We start from the raw sequence: 27,872 nt of genomic DNA, 5'->3' as shown, positions 1-27,872 counted from the left end.
GGGGTGCCTTATGCACTCAAGGTGTTTATACACCGAGGTAGTAAAGGAATAAATAATAAATGTTGCTTGCCACTAATAAATCAAGAATTGAAATTGAAAAGTTGTTTACTTGATTGAATTGATATTGGATTGATTGTATTGTTATGCATATGAGTCATCACCAAGTCTAAACCTGTAAATCACGTAAAGTGCAAGATGGATGAGCAATAAAACTCTGGATTGGTGCACTTCTGGAGTAATGACAATCAGGGGTTGGGGTACATGGGGTATTAGCCGTGTACTTTTCTCGAGGCCGTCTGATCTACGAGTCTCTTATTTCAAATATTTTTCAAAACTAGGAGTTAGGTGAGATCTCATACTAACTACGGTCACGGAGTCGCGCCCGTGGTCGTTGGATGTTTATTGATGTTTCCGAAAGGAGACATGGGGTTTTTTTTTTATTGATGTTCCAAATGGAGCATGGGTTGGACAACCTTGTCTATTGCGTAATCCAATGAATAAAAATAATGATTTACCTATTATTAATTAATGGAGTCTTAGTAATATAAATAGTTGAGTCGTGTGTTGAGTCTATAATTTAATGGTGCATGATGATTGATTATTAGTAGCATGTTATGGATTTCTTAATTTATTTTGCAGCTTGTATGTACTCAGCTTTGCTGATTTCGTGCTTTTGTGTGTGTCTTTCTTTGGTCATGGCCTTCGCCTTTCAATGACCCTGTGACGATCCAATTTCTACACTTGTAATATTGGGGAGCAGAATTACCACAGGTTCTTACACATGCATCATTCATCAGGGTTGTGGGATCTTGAGTAGAGAGTTGGTTGTTTGCATTTTATTTCTTTTGCAAGTTTGAATTTATTTTAATTCGATTTTATTCGACACTATTTCTTTTGGGTTTGAAATTATTTGAACACTGAATTTAATCACTTACTACTTTTATTGGGTTTTGAATAAGGGCCTTAATGGTTCCAAGTTGTATGACTTAATTTGGTTTCATTAGTTGGTTTTGAAACTTATTTAGTTTTTCCGCTGCTATTTTCTGATAAAGCCTTAACGTTTGAACACGTGGCGGTAGCACGCCAGTAATTCTCTTGAATATTGTTCAGGGTCCTCACAGGTTTAAAGAGAGAATTATTGGGGTGTTACACCAATCCCCAACAGCACCAACCACGATCCACCCCAACCCCAATTGCTCCTCCCGCACGGCTAGCGACGCCAACTACTCCGATCCTCCCTCACGGCCAGCAACGCCTACGCAACCACGACCCCTCCTCACCACCTACTCGCTGCCAGATCGGCACCAGCTTGCCGCAACTACAGCCTCACAAACCCACATCGGCAATCGCAACCAAATCCACCACCTCTAATCAAAACCACCGCGCTATCCTCCGCCTCCAAAATTGACCTTAATAGCCACCTTCTCCACCCCAAACGCCACCTCCACCTCTCGCCTCAAGCCCCAAACACCACCTTCTTCGATTTCAGACGAATTTGGGGGACTTTTTCAAGCATTTATGTCGGTTATTTTGGTGCGATTTGGGGCTGCTGGTGGTTTCTCGGGCAAGGGTTAGGTGTTTTGGCCGATTTCGGGGGTGCGGCTAGTCGTGGGAGTCGTTTCCGACTTGGGTGGCCGGTGAAAGTGGTGTTTTAGGGTTGTGGCAGGAGGTGGAGGTGGTGGTTATGGCTGGCAAGGTGGCTGCCAGAATTTCTTTTTTGTTTTTTTTTTAATTTTTTATTTTGGAACCACTCACACGCTGACACGTGTCAAACAACCTACAATAACAGGTTATTGACTTTTGTTGACCGGTTTGGGACTACTGGAGGAAAACTCACCTAATAGTTGGGATTATTGTAGAATAAACGATAGTTGGGACTATTGTAGGTAAATCGCCCATAGTTGAGATTATTAAAGTGTATTTTTCCTAAAAAATAACGTTGGAAGTGAGTAAGCTACAAAGCACAATATTTATTTGATTTAAAAAAAAAAAGATAAATTTGCCACCAAAAACAATTTGGGTCCAAAATAGGAGCGCCAAAGAGTAAAACCAAGTCAAAAACCCGCATTCAAACGGGTCGGGGATTCGCATTTGTCAATTGAAGGAAAACGCTGAAATTGTCTCATTTCTCCAAAAATTCCCCCAATTTCTCCTCTTTCTCAACCAAAACCACCATTTTGACCTTCAAACAACAATTCAAAATCCCTGATTAATCATCGAATTTACAAATCAAAGCTACAAAATCCCCCAATTTGTTCGTAAAATTTCTATTCGATTTCTTTGGTAACCGCCATTAACGATTTCTGCAAGAAATTCGGATCATTTTGGTGAAGAAAAATGTCGTGGCTGAGGACGGCGGTGAGCAGGGCAGTGGAGGTTGGAAACAAGAACAATATCACTCGCACCGTCAAAAATTACGCCGATTCTGTCGTTCAGCATGCTGGTCAAGCTGTTGCTGAAGGCGCCAAGCTCCTCCAAGATCGTATTGTTAGTTTTCCCTCTTTTTTTTTTTTTTTTTTTTTTTTTTTTTTTTTTTTTTTTTTTTTTTTTCTGCCAATTGCATTTTATTGGAGTTTCTTAGCTATTTAAATGATAATGTGTTGGTGATTATTGTATGTTATTTTTAATTAGTGCAGCATTTGGAAATTTCACTTCTTAGGTTATTGAATATGTGTGTTTCGATACTGAATGTTTGTTTAAGGCATATGGGACCGGAATTATCCGAAGCACTGCTGTTAAATATACTTGTAAAGTTGTACTACCTCCGTTTCATACTATGTGCAACAAAGGCCTTGAGACGGGCTCCTAGACAAAATTTGTTTGTGAGTATTAAATGGAGAGAGAAAGAGATAAATGCATGTGATTAGGAAAGAAAATATTTGTTGCACGTAATGTGTATCATCAATTTTTGGTAAATTTTGCACATACTAACATTATAATTGTATGAGTCTAAAAGATACCACAATACCGTAGCACCTTCTCGTTCTACCTGAGTTCGGGTTAGTGTCCCTAGTGCTGAATTGGTAAACATTTTTGTTGTTGTTTTTGTGAAGCCATTGGGGTTATGTTTTGTTAATGGTGATTCATGACGTTGATTGTATTGTTGGAAATCAAGCCTATTTGAGTCCAAGTGAATGTAATTGTTTGAAGCCAACTTTCGTTGGATTAAGAATGTGGAATATGCTGAAAATTGATGGAGGAGAAACCCTTTTGTTAACCATTTTTGTTTCAATAATCGAATATAAGCAAATTGCTATTGGTATCGGTTTTAAAATAGGCATTTTTAGGCTCTTAGGGTGGAAATTGGTGAAAATATGTTTATTGTAAATCTATACAACAAGCTCCAACAATGGCGCATACTAAAGTAAGGGCCTGTTCTTGATTAAGTTTTTATTATTTATTTGTTTATTTTATAAGTTTTAATCTTTTAAAATAATTAACAGCACATTAGCTACTAATGGAGTTAAGTAGACAACAACATCAAAATGAACTAGGATAGAGAATAACAGAAAGTTTATAAACAACGTTATTTTAATGCAAGTCTTCTGGGGCTCACAATGACATTCACTCATTTTTTTGGTGGACTAGAAAAGCGAAGGCATTTTCTTAACTCTACATGAATCCAAGGATGTTTATTGATGAGAAACCTAATGCACTCTTAGGATGTGTTATATTCACCTTTTTTTCACTTATATGAACTTATTCAAACTTACTTAAATTTATTTGAACTTAACCGAACTTATTATCTGAACTTATTAGAACTTATTTAAGTTGTAAATTAAACTTGGGTAACCCTTATCTTATTTTTCCTGTGAACTTAATTGAATTTATTAGACCTGAAATAAGAGAAAATTATGTGAACAAAACAGGCCCTTACTCCTCTAAAGGTGGTGAAATATTTAATGTTGATTGCTTTTGGATTTTAATGTTGATCACAAGTGAGATTTAAGTTTAGGAACTAATCATATTTTTCAAACTTGCTTTTGGATTTTACGCATTTTGCTTTTAAAAATTTAATCTATTTTGGTGTGTAAATGAGTGCATGTGCTTGCTTGAATACCACATTAAGCTAACTTGCGTAATTATAGTCGCATCTCAAAATAATGAATAAGGAGTAGTAATTTTTGTTGGAAACTACGTACTCCGATGGAAGAGCTTATAGTTAGACCATGAATCTTGACTAGTATTCATGTGGTGTCTTATCTGAAAAGTGTGAAAATAAAAGCGGGTACATGAATACATCAATAACATAGTCATGTGGTATTTCAATATTAAACTTTTGTTTATATTTTGTTTTAATTAAACTACTTTTAAAATATCATTTTGGCTCATGTCATGGGATGTGACAAAATTTTACACTGATTGTCATTGGTCTTAATCCCCACTTATTGGATTAAAGCTTTGATTGATTGATTGACTGATATAAACTACTTTTAAAAAAACAAAAGTTTCGGTAACATTACCTAATTGTGGTTTGTGTAACATTTTTATATGAATTTGCATAGCTATGGATTGATTTAAGTAATTAAATGAAAGAATTTAGCAAGGAGGAGGCATTTAGCTGATATAAGTTAAAATCACAAGTAAAGGATAATTTCACTTTTCAGAGGTGGATTCTCTTCCAAGGCTCTCTCTCTATAATTCACAATATTCATCGTCTCTAATTAGCTAAATATATATAGCTCTCCTTCTAATTAACTATCTTCTTATTCAGCGCTACTAACACATAATGCAAACCAAAATTTTCTACCCCCTAAATATTGATTTGTAGCACTTTTTTCCTTCTAAGGGTTCCACTTTTTCACCTCCATCTATTTTATACCAGTTGAAATGTCATATATGCCCCTATATATTGTCTTCATCATCCTTATTCCATTTTCTTAATATCCGCGTTCAATTCCTTCCTCACTTCAATTTTCTTCTTTTCTTAAATTTTCAGTATCTTCAACACTCATTTCCCACTCATAATTATCATCAATATGTTCTTTTTTTCTCACAATGCTCAGCACAATAATATTAGAAATCAAATATAATGATTGCCTCACAACAAAAATATAAAATATGAACATTAGAGTTTTCATTCATTGAAAATTCAAACGTCTCCCTTATTCAATACTCTTCTCAATCATCAATTATAAACTAGTTATTTCTATCCAGTAACCATAATCTGCAAACCTTTTAATGAACTAAAAACACCCAAATTGAAACCCTAATTTTTAAAATAAAAATGGGTATAAAGTTAACTTAAGTAAAACCCTAGATTTTCAATTGCACATCAATCATTAATTTAAAAATTAAAGAAAAGTACATGTTAGATGTAAGCTCACTCAATTTTGAGTGCTCATTGTAGCTAAACCTTTTAAAGTGTGAATTTTAGAGTTAGGTTTTTGTAAAAACAATCTCAAATACAAAAAATTCTTCACAGAACAAAAGTTTTTGTGAGAAAATTGAAATGTGGGTCCCATAGATGAAGAAATATGGGAAGATATTTAGATGAGGTTGTGCTAGTCAAACTTTTATTGCTTTTAAAGTACTAATTTTTTTAATAAAATATGTCATTGTTTCAAAAAGTGCCTCATCTAGTATTTGACAATTAATCTTAGAGAGTATGATATATCTCTTCATTGTGAACATTGGTGCATTGCCCATCAAATTCAGGTCCGTAATGCGAGGATTGTTTGCCAGAGAACTCTATCTGTAATGCAATTGGTCTTTAATCAACTGGTGGGAGCACACAAAAATGGAGCTTTGCAGACAAATGTTCCATTTTTTTTGTTTAAAAAGATACTCTTTCTGTGAAATTAGACAAGAATACTTTGTTTTCTATTAAACTTAGAGGTGCATAGATTTTAATACTTATAACCCACACCACTGATGTAAAGGCTGATAATTTGATTAATGATTTGCTCTATCTGATAAATAAAAGGTTTAACATTTTATAAACTCAATATGTACTCCTATGTGTATCTGAAATTTGGTTTGTGTACCTCAAAACAATGAAGATGTCATTGTGTAAGTTCTTTGTTTCATTGAAGTGGGATCCTATTGGGTGGTTGGAGTTTACTTGGTGTTTCTGTGATAACAAATGGTTATTTGTGTAGCATATGCTATTGTCTTAAGTATAATTTACCTGTTTTAAGTTTCTGAATCTTTTGCTTTGAAGGCTTTCTAAATCTTCTAATAAAACTCAATTTCAGGGAACTCGGAACCATAAAAGCTTTAAGCTTGCTGTCAAGAGATTGGAGGAGGCCTCTGTCAGCTGCAAAGGGCCAGAAAGAGTTCAGCTGTTGAGGAGATGGTTGAATCTTTTAAAAGAAATTGAGAAGCTATCGGGAGATTCGACTGAAGATACTGTAATGACTCTTGAGCAGCATCTTGAATATGATGAAACCAATGATAATGCGAGGAAACCATCTTTGGTAAGTAAATCTGTAATAGATTAACTTGCTGGAATTGTAATTTAATTGTGATTAAGGAAATTAACGGCTGAAAGCTTGAGTATTTGATTTACTGATGGTTGAATTACAAAAGGATAGGCATAACTTGAGGTTATGAATCTCACAGTAGCTTGAGGCTACAAGTCTCTCATGTGTTTTCTCTAATTTCTGGATAAATCCTACCAACAGCTAAACTACACTACTTATACTCAAGAGTTAGATAATACATGTGACAATGATTAACTAAAATGGAAACCCACAACATTGATGATTAAAGGCAGCTTCTAACTTTCCCTCACTTCTCTTTAATTAACCTTGTCCTGTTGCTCATTGTTGCTTCTCACAATTGACCCTTGCTGCCTTTGTGTTGCTCTGTTTTGCGCGCCTGCTATACACCAAAATGGGTGGCTGACTTGGTTCCTTGGGTTCATTGGCCTTGTTGACTTGCTCCATTACAAAATCTGTGCTAGCACACACACACACACACACACACACACACACACACATATATATATATATATATATATATATATATATATATATATATATATATATATATATTTCTTTTCTAACTATAGTCTTTTGTAGCACAGTTGTGAGGTATGAGGAGTGTAGGTGTGACTGTGAGGCAGTCCCTCACTTCTTCATGATTGCCACATGTATATATAGTTACATTCACATTGCTTTAAGATGTGTGCAAATTTTGGAAATTTTGTCAAAAAGTACTTTTGGTATAGATTTGGAATGAAACTTGTTTGGTAAGATTTCTTTTTTCTATGATATAACTCTCTCTGACTTGTTCTTGTTAATTACTATCTATATTTTAATCTTTTAAAACCCTAAATTGTCCCTGAATTTATCACCATGTGAATAGTTGACCATTGGAGCCATGCCATCACCATTTTTCTATCCTTACATTTTCTGATTAGACTCTAGCACTTTTCCTGCTCACCCTTGTTTGGAAAAATGGTGTTCATTTAATGGTTGGAATTGATCATGCTTTCTTAGGCCGTGCTGCCTTAAATATGACGAAAAACGAGAAAGAGTATGTAAAAGGTAGTTATTGTAGAACTCTACAGACTGTAGTTAATTTCAAAAAATTCTAATAATATTACACTTGATATTTGAACTTTACATGATCCCATTCTAACAGAAGTCCTCTAGTATTATGTAAGCTACATTCATTACGCTCCTTTTCTAGCCCCTCAAATTATTATACAAGTACAAACAACCCTCAATGTTTACTTCCCCTTTTTAACCTATCTCACCTGTCTACTCGAGTAGAACAAAGTGAAAATTCAAGACTTATAAATTAGCCTATGTTGTACATGATACAAACACTAAGAGACAAGGGCTTTAGATGGCACTCTTGGAGTCTTGGCTAAATATTTAACAAGAATATATTGAGAAAAAGTATATTTCATCTATTCTTTTATAATTGTAACATTGAGGGTTTCATGCTTGTCATTGCACATTTAGTATCTTTAATATCTTTTAGTGAGAATTATAAAAAGTTGATATTTAGAAAATAGAAAGTATAGATTGAGATGTATCTAACATGATTCCTCATGAATATATATTTTCCCAACTTATAAATCACAGTAGAAGGTGAAAGGTGTCAAATTCCAAACGTTGCGATTAAAAAAAGAACAGAGGAAGTATATGATTAAAGATTGTGGGTACTGTTTTAATTGTGAGATGGAAATAGTAGATGTGATGAAAGGTAGTTTATATTTTAATATTGAAATGTGAATAAAAGTAGGTGACTTGAGAATTGAGATGTTTTCCTAGCCCAAAAAAGAAATAGGTTATATTTTAAAACATCTCTAAATGGTAAAATTGGTAAAGCGGTGAGTGATGGAGGTAGTGAGAATTCAAAGGAGCAATGTGTTTTTTTTATTATTTTTTTTAATATAATTTTGGAATTTTTTATTTTATATTTTATTTATAATTATTTATTATTATTATAATTATTATTATTATTATTATTATTATTATTATTATTATTATTATTATTATTATTATTATTATTATTATTATTATTATTATTATTATTATTTTTATTTTTTATTTATTTATTTATTTATTTTTTTACATAGGTTTGTTTCCCTTATACTCCTTATTCCCAACTAAATTAATGCTAATTACGAGAATGTGGGGTTTTTATATATAGGCTTGCAAATTTTGAGGGCATGCTTCTTTCTTTCCCTTCTAACTCCGGTTCCTTTGTAGAATAGCCCTTTTTTATTTAATTTATTTAATTCTATTTTTATCTCTTTATTTATTTTTTATATTAAACCTCTATTTAGTCCTGTGCTTGGTCCAGTTGAAGCTTGGTTCTTCCATCTCTTATATTGATGAATATATTCTTATCTTTAAAGTATAATATAATGGTCATCTTTGATTTCTCGAATTGTTTCTTCATGATAAGTACATTATATGTTGTTGCTTTGGTAGATAAAAAATCAAAGTCACATTGTGTATCATTATTTTCTCTTAAACTGTAAGTCTAGTCACTTTCTTGTATGCTAAACTAATACTTGCAATGTTAACCTTGGTTTACTCACCTTGTTTATCAAGTCTTGCATCAGTGTAATGCTGTTAACCTCGTTCTCTTTGTGTGTAATGCGGTGTAATTGTTCATAAAGGCTTGACCTTGTATTTCAGATGGTTAACTTTTCAGAACATACATCCTTTCAAGTTTCTAGAATTTGTGAATTTTCTGCTTTATACCCTTGAACTTGTGTTTTTACTGGTATTTGTATATTTCAATCCATTATATTTATGTTGAGTTGTGATAGTATTATTGTGTATTCATTTTGAGCATCAATTCTGACTGTCTTGCTTCCTATAAATGGGCAGGTTCTGTTTTATGATTCTGATGATCAGTATGAACCTATGAACTTCCGGGATGTTTTTCTTCACAGTCAGGCTCTTGAGGGCATAACTCTGTCAATGGTATGCACTCAGTAAATTTGCTGTATAACTGTTATATGCCTCTTGTCTCTTATTCAACTCAGACTAGGTGTGTTTATATAATTAATTTTTAACTCCTTGAACTAAAAAGCTCCTTTAAACTTGGATTTATGTTGTCTTTTAGAACAAAAGTCAGTAGATTATTGAACTTTGCTTTTCTTGATGAAAGATGTTAACAGCTCAACCTTTTTTATGATCCAGATCCTTGAGGCACCAAGTGAGGAAGAGGTCTCCTTACTTTTGGAGATGTTTGGGTGAGTTGTTAATCTGGAAAATTTAAAAATCTTTTGAGTTAAGTCAACCCAGATTCTTCCTAGATTTAAACTGTGTATTATTGATTTGGATAGACATCATTTTCTGTGGAAAATATTAGGATTAAGACAGAGCAGTCAGGAATTCATGACTAAAGCCTGTTCTCTTCACTTGATTTTAACTGAACTTTGACATTATTTTACTTGCTCCATATTTATTTATATAGATGTTTACATAGTTGGACTTATTTTTGCCAATGTATTTTAATTGTTACTCACTCACTATTGACGTGCTCTATGAATTTTTAAATCTTAAAAATAGATCTTTATTGGATAAGAAGCAAATGAAATTATTTTGTATTGATTGAAATTGATTTTTTTAGGTGAAGAGAACAGAGTCTAAGCTATATTAAGCTGTTTTTAGTTTGTATTATGAGTTACTGTGTGGTGAGTGTAATGTGCTGTACTATACTGCATTACAATCGGACATTTACCAGCTTTGTATCTGCTCTATATCTAGAACTGAAAAGCCAAAGTCAAGTACGAAGTACTATTCTTTAATTACAAGTGCATATAAATTTAGTTTTAAAAAGCCCTTAGGTGCCAGGTGAATTGAGGTGCAGGTTAATACGCCTTGACCTTGTCAGGCGGAGTGCTGAGCGCATTACAGAAGGTGACAAAAAGCGCTTGACTTTGGCCACCTCAACCAACTCGCAATGTGCAGAGCTTGTGCTGCCCGTGACAGAAAGAGTAGATTAGATTTAAATTTACAATATCACGAGTAATATATAATTTCTGTATTCTTTTGAATGTATTCAAATTTAGGATTGTGTCTCTAATCCCTATATCCATAAATTTCAGAATTACCATGTTTAACTCAGATCCGCACTTGTGTTGGATACTCGTACCTGTGTTCATGGAATATAGCCTACTTGTGAATATTTCAAGTATCTAGGATGAAGTTTACAAAGAAATGAAGATATTAGGGTAATTGAGATTTCAAAAGGAGTCAAGTGAAGATGGGTTAGATTGAGGGAGTTAAATATGACATGAAGAAAGGGGGATTGTAGAATTGCAGTTGCATATAACACTAGATAGAAATGATTGGAGAAAGAGAATCTTTTTGGGTTCCACAAGTGATAAATTTTTGTTCATGCAGACAACCCCATCCTTCTGGTAACAAAGCTATGATTTTGTCATTGATATAAAATTATGCAGTATTTAATAAGTGTCTGAATGGAACTGTTTGTGAATGATTAAGTATGTTTTGGTTCTTACTACTTTGAATCATGATAGCCTATATTTGATTACTTCCATTAGGCATTACATTTATAAGAATAGGACAGAATTGCCGGGAAAAAATCTGTGACATTCTTTGAAGAAAATTTCTAAGATTTTGAAATAATTAAGGATCACTATGAGAGTATGAGGATGCTATTACTCATAGGCGGCTGAATGTTACATGCTTTCAACTTTAGCAGTGGATCAAATTTTGTTCTAGTGTGTCAACCAAAGGCTATCTATGTTACTCAGATTCAATTGGCTGTGTCAGACTTGTGTGTGTGTGTGTGAGTGTTTGACTTGGCTATGTAATAAATATTTTCCATGTTCTTGGTAAAAAAAAAAAAAAAAGTCAAGTTTCCACACCTATGTTATAGTGAGTACTGAGTAGGGTCTACTTTTGGGTAATAGAGGAATTAAGAGTCTTTGTAATATGGAGGAAATTTTTTGATTCTAGGTCTACATTGCTTAAGACTTATGCGTGCTACTATGCAGTCAAATTTTTGAAAACTTGGTGATCATATGAAAAGTGAGAAGTTACTGTCCACAGGGATCTTGATGTTACCCAGATTTGAGCTAGATCACAATGCCAGTATCATTAGTCTCATCTTATACCCTTGGCAGTGATGAGCTCTATACATTCAGGATGCTTTAATGAAGGTGGTAGATGTTTGAGATGGTAATAGGGATGCCCTTGCTGCACATCAGAAATTGAAGTGTTCTCAATTCTCATATTAGTGCTTAAGTTTTAGCTTCCATCATCACAGAAACAATGAAAATTTATCCACAGGGCTTTAAATGATTGTGCTTCCATCTGGTTTGGAATTGATTGGTTAGTTATTTGTCAATTTCATGTTTGTAAATATTACCAGTGAAGCGTTCTGCTTGTGAATATATAGTTGCTTATAACTACCTCTTCCACCCCTGCCCTCACAAAAGTGCTTGTGGGTTTCCTTTTGCATGAGACTGCAAGTGGAACTCATTTAGCCTCTTCTCCTTCTTAATGACAGTTATAGAAAACATAGAAACCAATATTGTTTCCTTTGTCCTTATATTTGCAAGAATATCCCTATGGACACAATTCATTATTCTCATGTAGGTAGTACTTATGCAGAGACATGTTTGATCAGCTGAACTCATGATTCTATCACCAGCTTTTCATGTATCTCTCTGTCTTGTATATAATTTTGGTGTTTAACTTAATTTTTATGCTCTAGCATTTTGATCATGAAATTTGCTTGCTTGTTGTCGGAGATGATTTGAATAAAAAGCAAATGAATGCAGGCTCTGTCTCACTGGTGGAAAAGAAGTCCATCATGCTTTAGTAAGTAGTATTCAGGATCTGGCACAAGTTTTCTCAAGCTATGAAGATGAAGTATTGGTAAGAATGCTGATTGATGGTAATCTTTTTTCTTTTCAGTGATTGATTTAGATATATTGATTAATGTGTTACAACAAATTTTTACCAGTGACAAGCCTTGCTCTCTTTAGTGGCTGACCTGATGGTAGAATATTGATTTTCTACATATTTTACTTCCTGGGTCTGATGCCAGGGAAATGTATGTATGTTTTACTTTCATTATTTTTCTGCTTTGCAGGTAAAACGTGAGGAGTTGCTACAGTTTGCTCAAGGTGCAATTTCAGGGCTGAAAATAAATGCAGAACTGCTGAGGTAGTTGATAAACTCAGGCTTTTCATTTAACATTGCATTAGACTGGCTCATTTATTATTTTGATTCTTATAGTAGTAAATAGGTAGTTCTCTGGATAGATGGCAATATGGCATTTATCTCTTGTCAAAATTGACAAGGGAAGGTTTGCCCCCTATACAACCTTGTGTGGGACCCTTCCCCGGACCCTCGCCTAGCGAGGACACCAATGTGCACCGGGCTGCCCCTTTTTTTTTTTTTTTTAAGCTTATTCGTCTAACTGTCAGAAAGTTATACTGAATAATAATGGGCTAGATACCCATTAAGATATACTACCTGGAAACTGCTAATGTAGCATGCTGGAAACTAGTTAGTTTTTGATTCCTAATGTAATTCTTGATAATCTTCTTATTGCTAACTGTGATCTAAGGAGTTACACTTTTCTTCCGTCCTCCCCCCAAGGTGGCTGTTTGGGTATTGTCCGTGGAACAAATGCGAAGGGTGACAAAAGTTATTGTGCTTGGCGCATGTGCTTCTACAACTCTAAGGGGGAGAATTTGGTTGGTGGGATAGTAATTGTTTGATATGGGGTTGGAATCACCTGAATCCTCAGTGAGTCAGTGCTGCTAGGTAGAAAAGGAAAACCAAAGAAATGCCAGAGGTGGATCTGCTTAACATACATCTTCCCTTGGGGTTGATATTGGATTATAGATCTAATGGATTCAGTAAATTGAATAAAAGGGAAAAATAAAAACAAAATACAAGTAAGTTTTGGTCCAAGCCTTTAACCATCTCTTCGAGTCTTCCCAAAAACCAACTTGTTTCATTGCTGTCCCTCATGGCATCATTGTCGGCTTGTCGCTACCCCAACCGGCATGATCTCCACCTACCCACCACCTCATTCTAACCTTTCTCTTAGTCTCTTCTGCCCTAACTTCTTCTATGAATCTGTGGAGTTCTGTATACCCCTTCAAATCTACCAGTTTCAGCTTTCCCCACCTAAAAATATGCAATCTGCGACACTCCCCAATTAAAATATACTATTGCCCTCTCTACCAAAGAGATGAAAAATGCAGATGGAAAGATTGGTGCTAGAGTCGCAATTTTTTTCTTTGATCATTTAGCCTTGCACCAGACCTTTTTCTTGCTTGTGGTAGAGATTATCATTAGAGGTTCAGTTTTGAGTGGCATGAGTGATTAGTTGGTTATAATGGAAAAAGGAGGTTGTAGTTGTCTGCAGAGGGGAGATAGGAAGAAGGAAGAAGTAGAGGGAAAAAGTTGGTTACCTTCTTGCTTCTAAAGGAGATAGTTAGGTGGTGAAGTGATAGACAGAGCACAGAGGGAGGTGGCGGCTGTTGAACTTTGACTAATACCTTTAGGGGTGTGAGGTTAGGGAGATAATATTTGTTGGTTTGTTTCCTAATTATTTAGAGTTTATATGGTCGAAAAATTAATGCTGTTTCAAATTGTTATGACATCCGTACAACCTTCTTTAAAGAGTAGGCTGTTGGCATCCTCTATTTTATACCTACTACTTTCATTCTCAAGATTCCTGATATTTAGAAGTCGACTGTCATTTGGATTATTTTAATACAGTCTTTCTTCCTTTTGAAAAATTTAAGTGGTAGCAATGTAGAATGGTGCATGAATGCATGGGCTCTCAGAAGAACTGGCTGTGTTATGAAACTATTGAATTACTCTGGAAATAGAATACTTTTATTTGGGGAAAGATTACATGATATATTTCAAAGTTTTCTTCAGTGTATCCTTTTATATATATTTTCTTAATATATAAAAAAGCTATGCTGATTGATTTTTACTTTAATATATATGAATGCAGAGTAGAAAATCAAGTTTCAAATCTCAGAAAAAAACTTGATGAGATGAAAAACTCGCCAGAGCTTTCAGGTCAAGGTCCTATCCAGCCACCTGTAACTGATTCTGCTACTGCTACGATAGAGGTATTCCATTGTCAAGTCTCTTTCAATTGCAAACTGATGATCTGACATGGTACTTGATTTCTAATCTTATTTTTTCTCCTTCTTGTTCCTTTCACCTCTCAATCTTTTGTGATATAAGCATTTAGTTAAATGATTTTAGTTGCCTTGGGTCAAAAAAAAAAAAAAAATGATTTTAGTTGCCATGATACTATGCCATTATTAGAATTGGTAGCTGTTCCATATGTTGTCAAACTTTATCTTTCACTAATTTTGTACGATTTAGTGTGAGGGAATTGAAAAGCTTTGATGCTGTAATCGTGTGGATACATCGTCACTTGTGCTTTTCTTTTGCCTTTGATTTGTTTTTGTCACGATTAAGGTTCTTTTGTCTCTCTGTTTTATTGTTTTTGTCATGATTTGTTTCCATGTATCTTTCACTAATTTATCCAATTCGTGTTTGTATTGATTTCTTTTGTTAAAGTCTTCTCGATCCTTGTGTTTTTTACTCGCACGTTTTACCACTCTGTTACAACTTTCTTGAGTTTTATTCTTAGCTCTCTTGTAAAACTCTTTTAATTTTTTACTTGGATGTTCTTTCTTTTTCTCACTTTACACACCTTTTTTATACTCCTTCAACTTATTATCTTGTTATGTCCCTTTTTCTATATCGGACGGTTCCTTATGATGATTCATATTAGTCGACCCCAAATCATTTTGGGCCTAAGACGTTGTTGTTGTTGTGGGGCGGGGGGGGGGGGGGGGGGGGGGGGACTGGGGGATGACTTTGTAAGTGTAGGGCGAGTGGAAGTATTCTCATCTGTAAAGTCTTGATATTATACAATAGGGAAAAGTGATATTTGGCATAATCATGGCTATTTCATGTATTTATTTACACCATTATACAAGTGCAAATCTATTCGTAAATGCTGTCTTGTATGAAAGGATATATCATTCTAGCATCAGGGATCGCCAAACATCATGATGTCCATATGTAGGTACAGAATATTAGTAGCAAGGTTGGAAAATTGGATTTGATTGTGAAGGATCATGTTGTAGATATTTTCTGATTTAAAGTGTGTTGGAAATATATCTTGGCAGCTTTGGCTTGAGTTGGAATGATAAAATCTAACAAAGTTCATGTGTAGGTCTGAATTAAAATTTGATCCTTTACTAGGTATTTACCTAGTAAAATATCTTTTGCCCTAGTTTTATCTTTATGCGGTGACAACTGCTGATGAGGCAACCCTTGAGAGTTGAAAGTTAGAGTTACAATGTGTTAGTGGGCTTCTTTTGGAGCTCATGGATGGCATATTGCTGGCACTCTGGCAGAAATGAGTGTGAAGTTTATCAGACATATTTGATTCTAGTCATCTAACAGTAATAGAGTCAATAAAGTTGCTTAGTGTATATGTACCATGTTTTAATGTGTTGAATTACAATTTCATGGAACATGCATTTTGGATTTTTAATTAATTTTTTTTTATTGGACTTGAATTTTATGCACTTTTCATCTTGGATGTGGATTCAAGTTGTTTGGATTTGAAGTGAAAGAAGTGCCAAATGAACTGAATTTTTATTTCCCCTTTGCCATCCACGTTGTATTCATACCAATTAGTAACCCAAATGGTACATACATAGTAAATTGTACCAAGTATCAACTCTCTTATACCCAAATACCCAAATAGAAAAAGATAAAGAAAACCTAACTTCATCTGTGGTAATTTTAACTGTTTTATCTTTTATAATTAATACTCCCATAAATTCTGTTTAAGCAAACCAGCATTGAATAATCCGGCGTGGACATTTTAGATTTTGTTTTCAATTTTGGATTGGATTTGGACATGGTTTCAACAATGGAAATCATTTTTGGCACCCCCTTTACTTGGTTTTAAAAAGCGCGCCTCATGTGCGCCTCACTCCCAGGCTCTGGGAAATGTTCTTTAGCTAGGCGAGGCTCGGTCACCTACGGAAGGCGCGCGCCTCGTGCACCTCAAAGCGCCTTTGGTAAGGTGCGCCTTTGCGCCTCAAGGAAAATAACTAAGATTTAAGTTATAAATTGAAGAATGGTGGACATTTTTTCAAATTCAGACTACCTTAGTTTTACATATATCATTATTTAATTTATTATGAATCTTTTTAATTGGTATTAAGTACAATCTAAGTAAAAAATAATTTGAAATAAATATATAAATACATGCGCCTTGCATACAAAAAGCGCGTGCCTTCGCCTTGCGCCTCGCGCCTAGAAGAACCATTTGCGCCTTGGTGCGTCTTGCGCCTTTTAAAACTAAGCCCCTTTACTATCTTGCGTCTTTAACCTTACAATATTTACACCTTTCCATTCTTGCTCTCTTATTTTATATACCTTTTTTTTTCACCCATCGACTTTTTAACTCATTCTCTCTACCTTTTGATTACACCCTTTTTTAAAATTTTGTTAATCTACGTGTCTACGTTGTGTAGAACCCAAAAAAAAAATGATAAAAAAAAAATACAAAGGTAAAATACTTCTTAAGATAGTTTCCCACAAAATAACTTTTTTTTTTTAATTGTGAAATTTAGTTGGACCCATGCTAGGCCTCTTAACTGGTTCATTAAATTTCAAGAAGGTTGTATAGGGGTGATGGGTGTTTTAATTTAGTAATTATAGCTACATATCTATTAGAAATTTTTATATATTATTGCTGAATAAGCATATAATAAAAAATGAGATGAGTAGACTTCTATATTCCAGAGAATATAAATTAGCCAAAAAAAAGGGTCTATTTTTCTTTGCTTGTTCGAAACACTTGCTATGCGTTTTAAATTTAAAGCATAAATGCTCAACCTCCACTATCAATCACCTTAATAAGGTAAATGGTTTCATGAATTTATTTATCCTCGCTCATGTACTTGACGTGATTTTGACTTGAAAGAATCAAAACAATAAATTAATTCGTGATTGATAATATGACAATTTGAAAGTTTGTTGTCAAAAAGATATAAATTGAAAGTTGAACATGTAGATATTCTTGGATTGTTTGTAAACTTTTTTTTAACTCATCTAAGCATTAGGCAAGGTTTTTGTAGTTTAAAATATATGTGTGGTTATCTTATTTTTTTCTTATAATTGTGTGAATTTGGTGAGTGGTTTTGGTTCAAGAACAGTTATGGAATATTCTAAACTTATGGTACTAAGTATATTATCATTTGGATCTCAAGTAGAGCCCTTGCTCTCAATGTTTTTGTTATATTTTGCTAGTGGTGGGAGTGAGACTACCTATTTCTTAATATTGCTTGTTTTGGTGTAAGCTTATTAAGGTTGTGACTCTTGTGAGGGTACTGGGGGTTGGTGTTAGGCCATGTGGCATGTGGCATGTAGCATGTAGCATGTAGCATGTGGATTAGCCTAGCTCTTATGCTAATGAAGATGGAAATTTCCTACATTGCTTTGGTGGAAACGAGTTAGAGATATTCATGTAGATGTATGTGTTTAGATTTTATCAGCTTACGATCTCTCATATTCTAGTTACTTATCGGTCTTTGCTTTATGTGTTGCAATGTTAGGTTGTTTACTTTTGTAGCTATGTGATATGGTCCCAATAAGATATTTGTTCATTATTTTCATCTAATGATTCATTTTAGGGCTTAAAACAAGCACTTGCACAAATCCGCCTTTGTTCTACGCTGGAAGGTTTGTTGGTTAGGAAGCAATCATTACACAACGGAGACACCCCTGAAATTCATGCTCAAAAGGTGTGTAATCTTTTTGCTGTTAATGTTTTTTGTGATTTTCTATTCATTGCAGTCTTTTGATGCTCTCTGTTGACACTATTGTCTTGCTTATTTTATGGCATTGTTGTAAGTTATTTTCAGAGAATCAGAAAGTTTTTTAGTTAATACTTGTTAATAGTTTGTCTTGACTCACAACTTCAGTTTGTGCACTGCTATTTCATTTAGAGGTCTCTCCTTATAATTTGGATTTGAAACTGTGATTAAACTGTACAAATGTTTTCTGTTCAATGCCTGAACTATTGGATTTGACCGGAATACGCAATTTTTTGGTTGGATTTTGATTGGCTTTGAACATTGGTACAAATTGTGAAACTTTTCTGTCTCCAACTCTTTCCTTCTTCCTCTCTTTTTCCCTGTACATAGCTTTATGCCCTTTATATATTCCTTTCTTTTAATCCATCTCTTTTTTCTAAAAGGATTCCATTTGGCCTTTTGTTAATTACTTAACCTTATAGAACACTGCATGGTAGCTTGAATACCTAGATTGCATGAAAATATATAGTTTAAATAGCAAATGAACAATAATATTCGATGCACAGCTATCCTCATTGAAGATGGGATGCAGTCTAAATGTTCACCTCTGATCACAATATAACAATTGAGGGTGAAAAGTGAAAAAAGTATGGCCTTTTGATTTTAGAGCATGTCATGTGAGCTTTTTGAGTTGAGATTAGACATTTTGAACTGATGTAGCTTTGTTTATACATGTTGAAGAGCAGATTGATAAGCTCAAAGTCTTATCTGAGTCTCTGGCGAATTCTTCTACAAAATCTGAGAAGCGAATTTTAGATACCAGGTAAGAATTGGTATGTTAGTATGTACCCGATGTTTCGTAATTTACTCTTTCTTATTCTTTGTAGATTATTTGGTAAATTTTTATTTTTTTGGCGCAAATTTTGGCGCAAATTTTATATTCCAGTAATCCAGTCTCACTTTGAGACATTATACTTCCTTTTTTTTTTTATTTTTTTTTTTTATAAAATAAATGTCCTGAATTCACCACTTGTTTATTCATTGCTCGGTCCTCTTCAGCTTAATGTGCAACTTATTTTTGCTAAACTTATCTTCTTTTTGCTGGAAAAAAATGTCTGAAACCTATTTAACATGCTGAGGAAAACTAAGCCTTAATCAGGGTTTTGTTGCACTTTCCAAAAAAGGGTGAATGCTTTCATATGTTTATCCAGTTATCCTTACCAATCGGTTTGTACTTTTCTGTTTCCTAGGTGACTTGTTTTGTTACTTTGGTATTTGATTTTGCTAACTATTAGCAACAGAACAGGGCTTTGTTCCGTTTTACATAAACTTACTGTTCTTTGGACCCTCTTAGAACTGCAACTCTTGGGCCTATGGATGAACGTGAACGCCTTGAACCTTTGCTTAGGATGGGAAATATCTGACTTGATCTCAACCTTCCAGTATGGAAAAGTATCATAAGAGGACATGGGCACTTTCCATGTTTCTGTACCACTTTCTGCCGTTTTGTGTGTTACTTTGTTATATGCACTCTGTTGTTCTCTTTTACTTGACAACAGACCCTTGAGATAAGTTTCTGGAACCTATGATACCTTATCCAATTTTGACTTGGCACATTGCCAACACACAACTTTGAACATTTTTATGTTTAAATGTCGAACGATTTCCCTTAATATTGTTAAAATAGAAATTAATTCCCATTATGCTTCGTTTTAAAAACAAATTCCCAAAGTAGTGTCCACGTAGGATTGGTTTTCGGTTCAACTTAAAACCGCTAACGGTATTAGCGGTTTTGCAATTTTTGTAAAATAAAGTCAAAGAGACCTGTTTTTATTGAAAGGCGGTCTCTTTGAAGTTATAAGTGTAATTGCCAGCGCTCTCTTTTCTTGTTGTGGGCTAAGAATTTACAAGGACACAAAGAGACCTGTCGTATTGAAAGGCGGTCTCTTTGAAATAATTTTCCTGTAGACTATGCCTTGTGAATTAACCAAGGACGCAAAGAGACCTGTTATTGTTAGAGGCGGTCTCTTTTTTAAAACCGCTATTACCATTAGCGGTTTTAAGTTGAACCAAAAGCAAAAAAAAACGATCCTACGTGGACACTATGTAGGGAATTTATTTTTAAATCAATGTATTATGGGAATTGATTTTAATTTCAACAATATTATGGGAAATCAGTCAAAATATACTTTGTACATTTTAAATATTCCAAGAACATTTTCATAATAACATTTGTAGTTTATATTAGAACAAATCAGTCAAAATAAGCACATGAATAGGGCAATATATCATGCGACAGTTAAGTACCATACAACAGCAAATTATACAAAAATATTATTTTTGCAACGGTCCTGAAGCTACTATAGAATAGAAGTTATTCTCATTAAAGTTCTTGATGAGTTGACGGGTAAGTACACTAATTTGATACTCCACAACAAAAGGCATAGGACAGCATTGTCATGCAGAAGATTACATACACAATAGTTCATTATATGCAAGTAGCCAAGTGCGGTGTGTTTTTGTTTATGCATTTATTTCTAGTTTGTTGCTGTGTCACTTACTGAAAAAGTGTTACCAATTTGTCGAAATTCTTCCCCTGTTGTTATTAGGTTATGCATGCTCAAGTATTGAACTTACCATGTTGTAAGGGTTATTTGTTAGCATAGCAAATGATTACTGACCTTATATGTTTGCCAATGTTGACAGATCCCAGAAAGAGGAGGCTCTGAAATTTCGTGTGTCTAAAGAAAGTGAAAATAGTGAGATGGAGAAGGTACTTTTTACTATAGCCCTGCAAAGCAGTGGTTGTTGATCATCTTCTGTTTTTTCATTTTGCATGGTACCGTCACTATAGGGGTTGGAGCTTGGGGACTTTAATGATCTTGCTGTTTCTTAATTAGCTGTATGAGGCTTTTGTATGCAGATTTGCATTTGCCTGTGTGAAGTTCCTTATGTTATGCTTATATTATCTACGAGAATTAATTAGAATCTCTGAGTGGCACTTTACCCTGTAATTGAGGATTAGCGGTTTTTTCCAGTTATCATAACACTTTATACCATCGGGAAAAGAATTCTACTTTTTGCTTGCTTCTATCTAATTTCTCTCACTTAAAATTTTCTTGTCTGTCCAGGAATTAGGAACTGAAATTGCAGAACTTGAGAAGAAAAAGTTAGAGCTTGAAGCAGAATTGAAAAAGGTTCCTTTTTTTTTTTGTCTTTTGTGAGCTTTTTGGTTCTCTAATCCAAAACATCTGTTCGATTTAGGTTTTGTAGAAAAAACAGAATTCAGTGACCGGAGTGCTTGACTGTTGCTACTACTACAACGACAACTAATATTTTGAAATAATAACAATAAAATATTACAGCAACAATTACTAGGTTTACATGGACTATTTTTTATTGTAATTATCATTTGTGCATATTTAAGAATTACAAAACTTCAGAAAGCTTAACAAAATCAGCAAGTTTAAGAAAAAGGTTATTATAAAAAAATAAAAATTAAAACCTGATAAAGAAAAATGATAAAGATATATGTTCAAAATGAGTACTCTGTATTATGAACACGTCTTTCTTAAGGAGGTTTTAAACCCATTTATCAAAGAGACCTGCTTAGGTTCTTTGACAAGAGTTGTATTTTCAATCATAATTTGTCAACAAATTTATGGATAGTTGCAACGAAATGGATGTAAAGGTTGCACTTTATTTTTTGTTCAGATACTTTTAATGTTCTATTCAACCTTTTTATGATTTTGTGTGTCTATATTTGCTATTTGGGGGGTGGGGGTGAAGGGGAGGGGTGGGGGGGGGGGGGGGTTGCTAAAATTTAGTACAAGTAATCTTTTATACTCATAAATGCTTACGGGTGATGGTTTCGGGTATTTAACTTTTCAGCTTGGATCTGATATGTCGAGTTTGTATATTAGATTTGAAATTTTATCATTTTCACCTTCATTGTTAAACATCCTCCAGATTTCCAAACCTTAAAATTTCCAGACATAAAACATTATCTTATTCCTTCATCAGGTGTTGGCAAAGAAAATTGTCAGAATTATCAGTTCTCAGGGAAAAAAAAAATCTTTATTTTGTTTAATTCTGTCTCTTTGTTATTTGACAAGATTCTCTTTTTCTATTTAATTGAGACCAGGCTCTTACAAATGTGCTTGCTTAATATGTCTATGGAGGACAGGGGCTGAAATCTGTTTAATTAGAGGAACCCTTGGGACTTCTTTTGGTGACACAAGTCACATGAGCACTCTTTGGTTTCTTTGAGTTCAAAGAAAGAATGAGTAATTGAGCTTCATATGTCTAATTCTTTTTTTTTCTTTGATCTGAATCCTTAATCCTAATCCGATATTTATTTCTGGTTTATATAGATTGAGTCCAAATTATTAAAATTAGTTCAGCTTGGATTGGTTTTTGGATTATACCCAAATGATTATAACTCCTACAGAAGCTTTACAGTTTGATTGTTTAGTAATCTCGAATATGGTGTAAAAGAAATAAATAAGTTTTTGACCATCTTTGGATAGGCGTTTTAAAAATGGGGAAGTGAAGATAAGGGGAGGGGGAGGTTAGGAGAAAAATTCCTTAGGAGTATGATGGGAAATTGGGAAGGGAACTATGCTTGAGCCTTGAGGTACTTTTTTCTTTCTCCACCCCCCCCCCCCTCTTACCAGTTCACAAGTGTACCACTCTATCCTTCATCAATGGCGGAAGAATATCCACTGACAGATCCCCAACACCTCCACTTTATTCAACTATTTTGATGTTCACCTTTTGAATCCCTCATTTTCTATCGCTAGACCATCCTCTCTCACTAAAAATCGTCCTCGACCACCTAGCTCTTTTTAGTTGTTCGGTGGTTATCGCTCCTCAAAAAGTTTCTCTGACAATTCTTGAATTTCATTTCAAGTTTTATTTTGGGGTAGCAGTTTGAATTATATGTATTGATATAGACATAAAGGAGAGGTTAGAAGAGAGGGAAATGAGAATTGAGTGGGGAGAGTGTTAGTGGAGTAGAGATGGGAGTACTAATTAGTAAGAATAATTAGGGGTGTCAGTTCGGATAATCAGATTGGGTCTGATGTGGTCGGGTCGGGTAAATTTTTAAAGTTGAGTTATACTAAATTATTATGCCTACGCGAGTCCAAATCTGAATTGGATATTTTTCGGGTCGGTTTCGGATCGGGTCGGGTCGGGTGTGCTTTTGACACCTCTAAGAATAATAGTGTCTTTTCCCCGTTGTTAAGGCCTGTGTTTCTATCTTCCTTCTATATTTTGTATGTAATACGTTTTGGAGAGATTTCTTTCTTAAACTATGAAGGGAAGCAATTCCTTCCATTTTCCTTACCCCCATACATTGTATCTAAATAAAGTAAAATACACCCTATCCTTTCCCCCCTCTAAATCCCTCTTTCCAAACAAACTGTTTGTGCTTGCTTCCTATATTTTCAGTGCCCGTATATGTTTCCATTTCATATTAGTTTCTTGTATTTATATGCTATATTTACTGTCAGCTTTAAGTGAAAATGTGGTTCAGGTGACTGTTTCCTTGGTTGCTGCTCAAAAACGTCTTCAAATTTCCAGGGAAGAGAAAGACCAATTTGATGAGGCTAACAATCAGATTCTAGAACACCTAAAAACAAAGGTTTGATTTATATATATTTTTGTTATTGTTAAATCCCCCCAATGCTCAACAATCTTGTGAGGAAAAGGCATTACATCATATTGATTGTTATTCTTCTCAGGAAGAAGAGCTTACTAGATCAGTTGGATCTTGTAAAGCAGAAGCTGATGTACTAAGGACATGGATCAATTTTCTTGAAGATACCTGGGCTCTACAATGCACTTTCGTGGAGTCCAAGGAAAAGCAGGCGAAGTATGTGTGTAAATTCTGTTGAACTTAATTCATGGCTTAAAAAAAGTTTTGCCTTTCACAAACCTTCAACAAATTATGCTTTTACTTAAGATAATAAAACTGTAATTGACTATTTTGCGAGTCCTCTTTTTGGTGAGCATTTGTTTAATGCATAGCATCTGCACCCCCCATGCGCACCCTTATCTCTGTGGCTTTTTACGTTTTTTTTATTTCCCCTCTTAAGCCCTTCTTTTACTATGATATTGTTCCTTTCTTCATGTTTATTAACTAATAATATCTTATTGACTTTTTTGCAAGTGATGAATTGGAGAAACATGAGGACTTTTTTGTGGACTTGGCCATTGAACTTCTCTCTGGGTACAAGGTAATTTTGCGCTTTAGTTTGTTATGTTTACATGCGGGTGCCTAGGAATTAAGTATCATTCAACTTATGCAAATACTAAATTATTTTAGCTCAGTCTTCGATTATTAGTGTGTTTATTGTATTACACATGTATTGCTTAAGTTTGAAGCCCCTTTTTTCATGTGTTTCTGCAGAAAGAACTGGAGCCTTCAATTGGTCGTATTAGCCAATATGTGGAGAATCTCAAGTCTTTAAGTGGAGGGTAATGTTTAACACTAGTTGTTTAGCTCCCATTCTTGCTTGTATATCCCTACAATTTTCTCCATGAGGATCAAAGGGAATTGGATTCTGATTGTGTAGCAATTCTGACACAGGTCTAAGGTAACATCACATGGTGATGATGAAGATTCAAATCCCAGAAGAAATTTGGAGGAGGAATACCTGGATTATGAGGCCAAGGTTTGATGATTTTCTCAGTGTTGACTTTAAATTATTTGAAATTTGGGAATTGTTGGGATTATAGGAACATAAATATTTTTCCTAGATGGGAGACTTTATCTGATGAGACTTTTTCCCTCTATTTGCAGATAGTGACCACCTTCAGTGTAGTGGACAACATGAAAGAGCACATGTATTCCAAAGAAAGAAAATTTTCAAGGTTAAATTTTCTTATTTTCCTTAATTCTGCGTTGTAAATAATTGTCACACGGCCAAGGGTATATATTTTTTTTTTGGTAAAACTTGTCAGACTTTCTTGAGCATAAATATATATGGATTGTTATCAAAAAATCTTACACCTGAAGAATCTGGAAAATCTAACAATTTTCAGACTATGGAAGTATGTATTGATCATGAATGTGTATATTTCAATATTCTCAAGTGGGAGTTTTTTATTCTATTTCATTCAGGAAAGATGATTCAAAAGTCAAGGAGCTTTTTGATGACATTGAGAAGTTGAGAAGGGAATTCGACTCAATTGAAAGGCCAGTTCTGCAGATGGAATCCCCAAGCAGGGAGCCAGAGACTCCAACTAGTGAGAAACCCCAGGAAATTATTTCTCAATCATCTATAGAACCAGCAAAAGGTTTGGAAAGTGAGAAGAAGCAAACTGAGCCTTCAAAAGCAGGAAAAGAGCAGGTGGATGACCATGAAGCAGAGTTGGCGAAATTGGAGTCTGAATTTGGGAAGGTCGGTATAGATTACACATCCGAAGAGATTGGTGGCTGGGAATTTGATGAGCTTGAGAAAGAATTGACAAATAGCGAGACAGGAAAAAGGTAGATAGATCGATAGTTACCACTCTGTAAAAATCATGTTATATGTGTGCAATAAACCAGACCGGCTGTGCAATTTTTCTGCTACTTTTTTTACTGACCATGTCATCTCCCTAACAAGCATTGTTTTTAGCTGAAAGGGAAATTACTGTCACTTGTAACCTCTGTGCTTGCTCCCTTGTAAAGTCTTAGGCACTGTCTTAACTCTTGATTGTATTAGCATTTGATAATCTTTTTGTTCTGTATCTTACTGTCCCATCCTTGTACAAATCATCGTGAAGTATCGTTTTGTGCTACAGGGGGATTTGTCGACCATAAAGCTTGCTTTTATTAACTTGTTTTCTGAAGCTTTCCAACTACCAAAATTAGCATTGGTTTCATGGTGGTGGGGAAGAAATTGGTGGGGGTTCGAGATTTCTTTGTTACTCCATTTGTGAATTGCTCGAAACTGTTCCCGGTATCGGAGTAGGAACTTGTTACACCTTTTGAATGACAGCATGATTGCACAGGAGGGCTCCTCTGCTTAGTGGTTTTGTAGCCCCATTGACTCCCAAGTTTCTTCTTCTAAAGATCCTTTTTGGTGGGCAAAAATAAAAGATAAGAAATAGAGATGCACCATGTTTCTTGCGTAGAACTGTTAAACTTCCCACTAATATTGAATCGAACTAAATAAAGCCTTGGCCTTTCCTGATATTGTGGGGATGGTGGGTCATTTACCTTCTTCTATTACGGCTTTCTTTATTTGTTTTACTGTTACTGTAATACTGTAACCACCATAATAACAGCTTTATTTCATATTATAGAGTAGACAATGTGATCTTAATTTAGGGAAATGCTTTGAGCTATAACTTTGCACTTTTTATATTGTTTTTAAAGTCTTTTAAGGGATTACAATAATAATAAAAAATGTTTTTTTTTAATGTATTACTAATCTATGATTTTCTTACAATTTTATCTCACTTGGTGTTGACGTGTTGTAAATGCATAATTATTACTTATGTTTTCCTATTAGTTTTGTACAGTTAATCCTAATATTGAGTACATCGCACTAGTAATAGTTTAACAAAAGTATTTATAGAATTCCTCTACCTAATTTGTGCATAGGTCATATTTTTGCACGTGCAAGAGAAATTCTATTGAATACTTGTCTTAATTTTTCCATTAAATACGCAAACTTATGATTTCTGATCATATAAAATTTTAAAAGTTGAGTATGACTTGAGGGACGTTGGGGCGAGCCGAGATGGCTATGAGAGTGTCCATGGAGGCTTTGGGTATGGGCAGAGGGACGCCGGTGGTGAAGCTATTATGGATTTTGCCCAATCATATGATTTAATTTTGGCTAATACTTGGTTTAAGAAGAGGGATTCACACTTGATAACTTTTCGGAATGGAGCAAATGCAACTCAAATAGACTTCCTGCTCACAAGGAGCATAGATAGACAAAGTTGCATAAACTGTAAGGTTATCCCAGGGGAGAGTGTGGTCACCCAACACCGGCTATTGGTAATGACTATTCGTCTGAAAGAGAAGGCGAAGAAAAAAGTTAGACAAGAAGAACCAAGGATAAGATGGTGGACCCTAAGGGATGCAAAAGCTAAGGTTTTTACAGAAAAGGTAATTGAAGAAGCGGATTGGGATGGAGAGGTGGATCCGGACATGACCTGGTTACGAATGAAGAACTGTTTCCTAAGAGTGGCCAAAGAGGTCTTAGGGGAAGTAAGGGGAAGAACTTCGGTACAGAGAGATACTTCGTGGTGGAATGAAGAGGTGAAAGCAGTAATTAAGCAAAAAAGGGAATGCTATCAAGCCTTAGGAAAATGTAGGAGTGATGAAACCTTTGCAGCGTATAAGGAGGCTAAGAGTAAGGCAAAGGCAGCTGTTCGCCAAGCAAAAGAAAAGGCATATCAGGAGGTTTATGAAAAGCTTGATTCCAAGGAGGGAGAAAGGATCATTTATAAGATGGCAAAGAGAAGACAAGAGGCAAGGAAGGATATTGGCATGGTGAAGTGTGTCAAAGATAAGAACCAAATGGTCCTAGTGCAAGAGGAGGGCATCAAGGACAGGTGGAAGGGGTACTTCGATGAATTATTTAAT

The 27,872-nt window shown here is 34.7% G+C and overlaps 1 protein-coding gene across 1 annotated transcript; it reads left to right on the top strand.

Moving 5' to 3' along the window:
- The first annotated feature begins 2,112 nt into the window (after positions 1-2,112).
- LOC145641896 (uncharacterized) lies at positions 2,113-26,071 on the top strand. The gene is made up of 18 exons (XM_081692921.1): positions 2,113-2,487; positions 6,198-6,419; positions 9,300-9,395; positions 9,615-9,667; positions 12,230-12,326; positions 12,544-12,617; positions 14,434-14,554; positions 18,158-18,268; positions 19,027-19,103; positions 20,987-21,053; positions 21,412-21,477; positions 23,820-23,927; positions 24,028-24,158; positions 24,456-24,522; positions 24,696-24,763; positions 24,876-24,960; positions 25,089-25,159; positions 25,410-26,071. The coding sequence occupies exons 1-18, from the start codon at positions 2,338-2,340 to the stop codon at positions 25,780-25,782; spliced, it is 2,037 nt and encodes a 678-aa protein (XP_081549047.1). The 5' UTR covers positions 2,113-2,337; the 3' UTR covers positions 25,783-26,071.
- The last annotated feature ends 1,801 nt before the right edge of the window (positions 26,072-27,872 follow it).

The sequence above is a fragment of the Chenopodium album genome, chromosome 8, assembly GCF_948465745.1.
Source record: "Chenopodium album chromosome 8, dcCheAlbu1.1, whole genome shotgun sequence".
Taxonomy (NCBI): domain Eukaryota; kingdom Viridiplantae; phylum Streptophyta; class Magnoliopsida; order Caryophyllales; family Amaranthaceae; genus Chenopodium; species Chenopodium album.
Note: the sequence above shows the minus strand (reverse complement) of the source record. Positions and strands in the feature narration are given on the sequence as shown.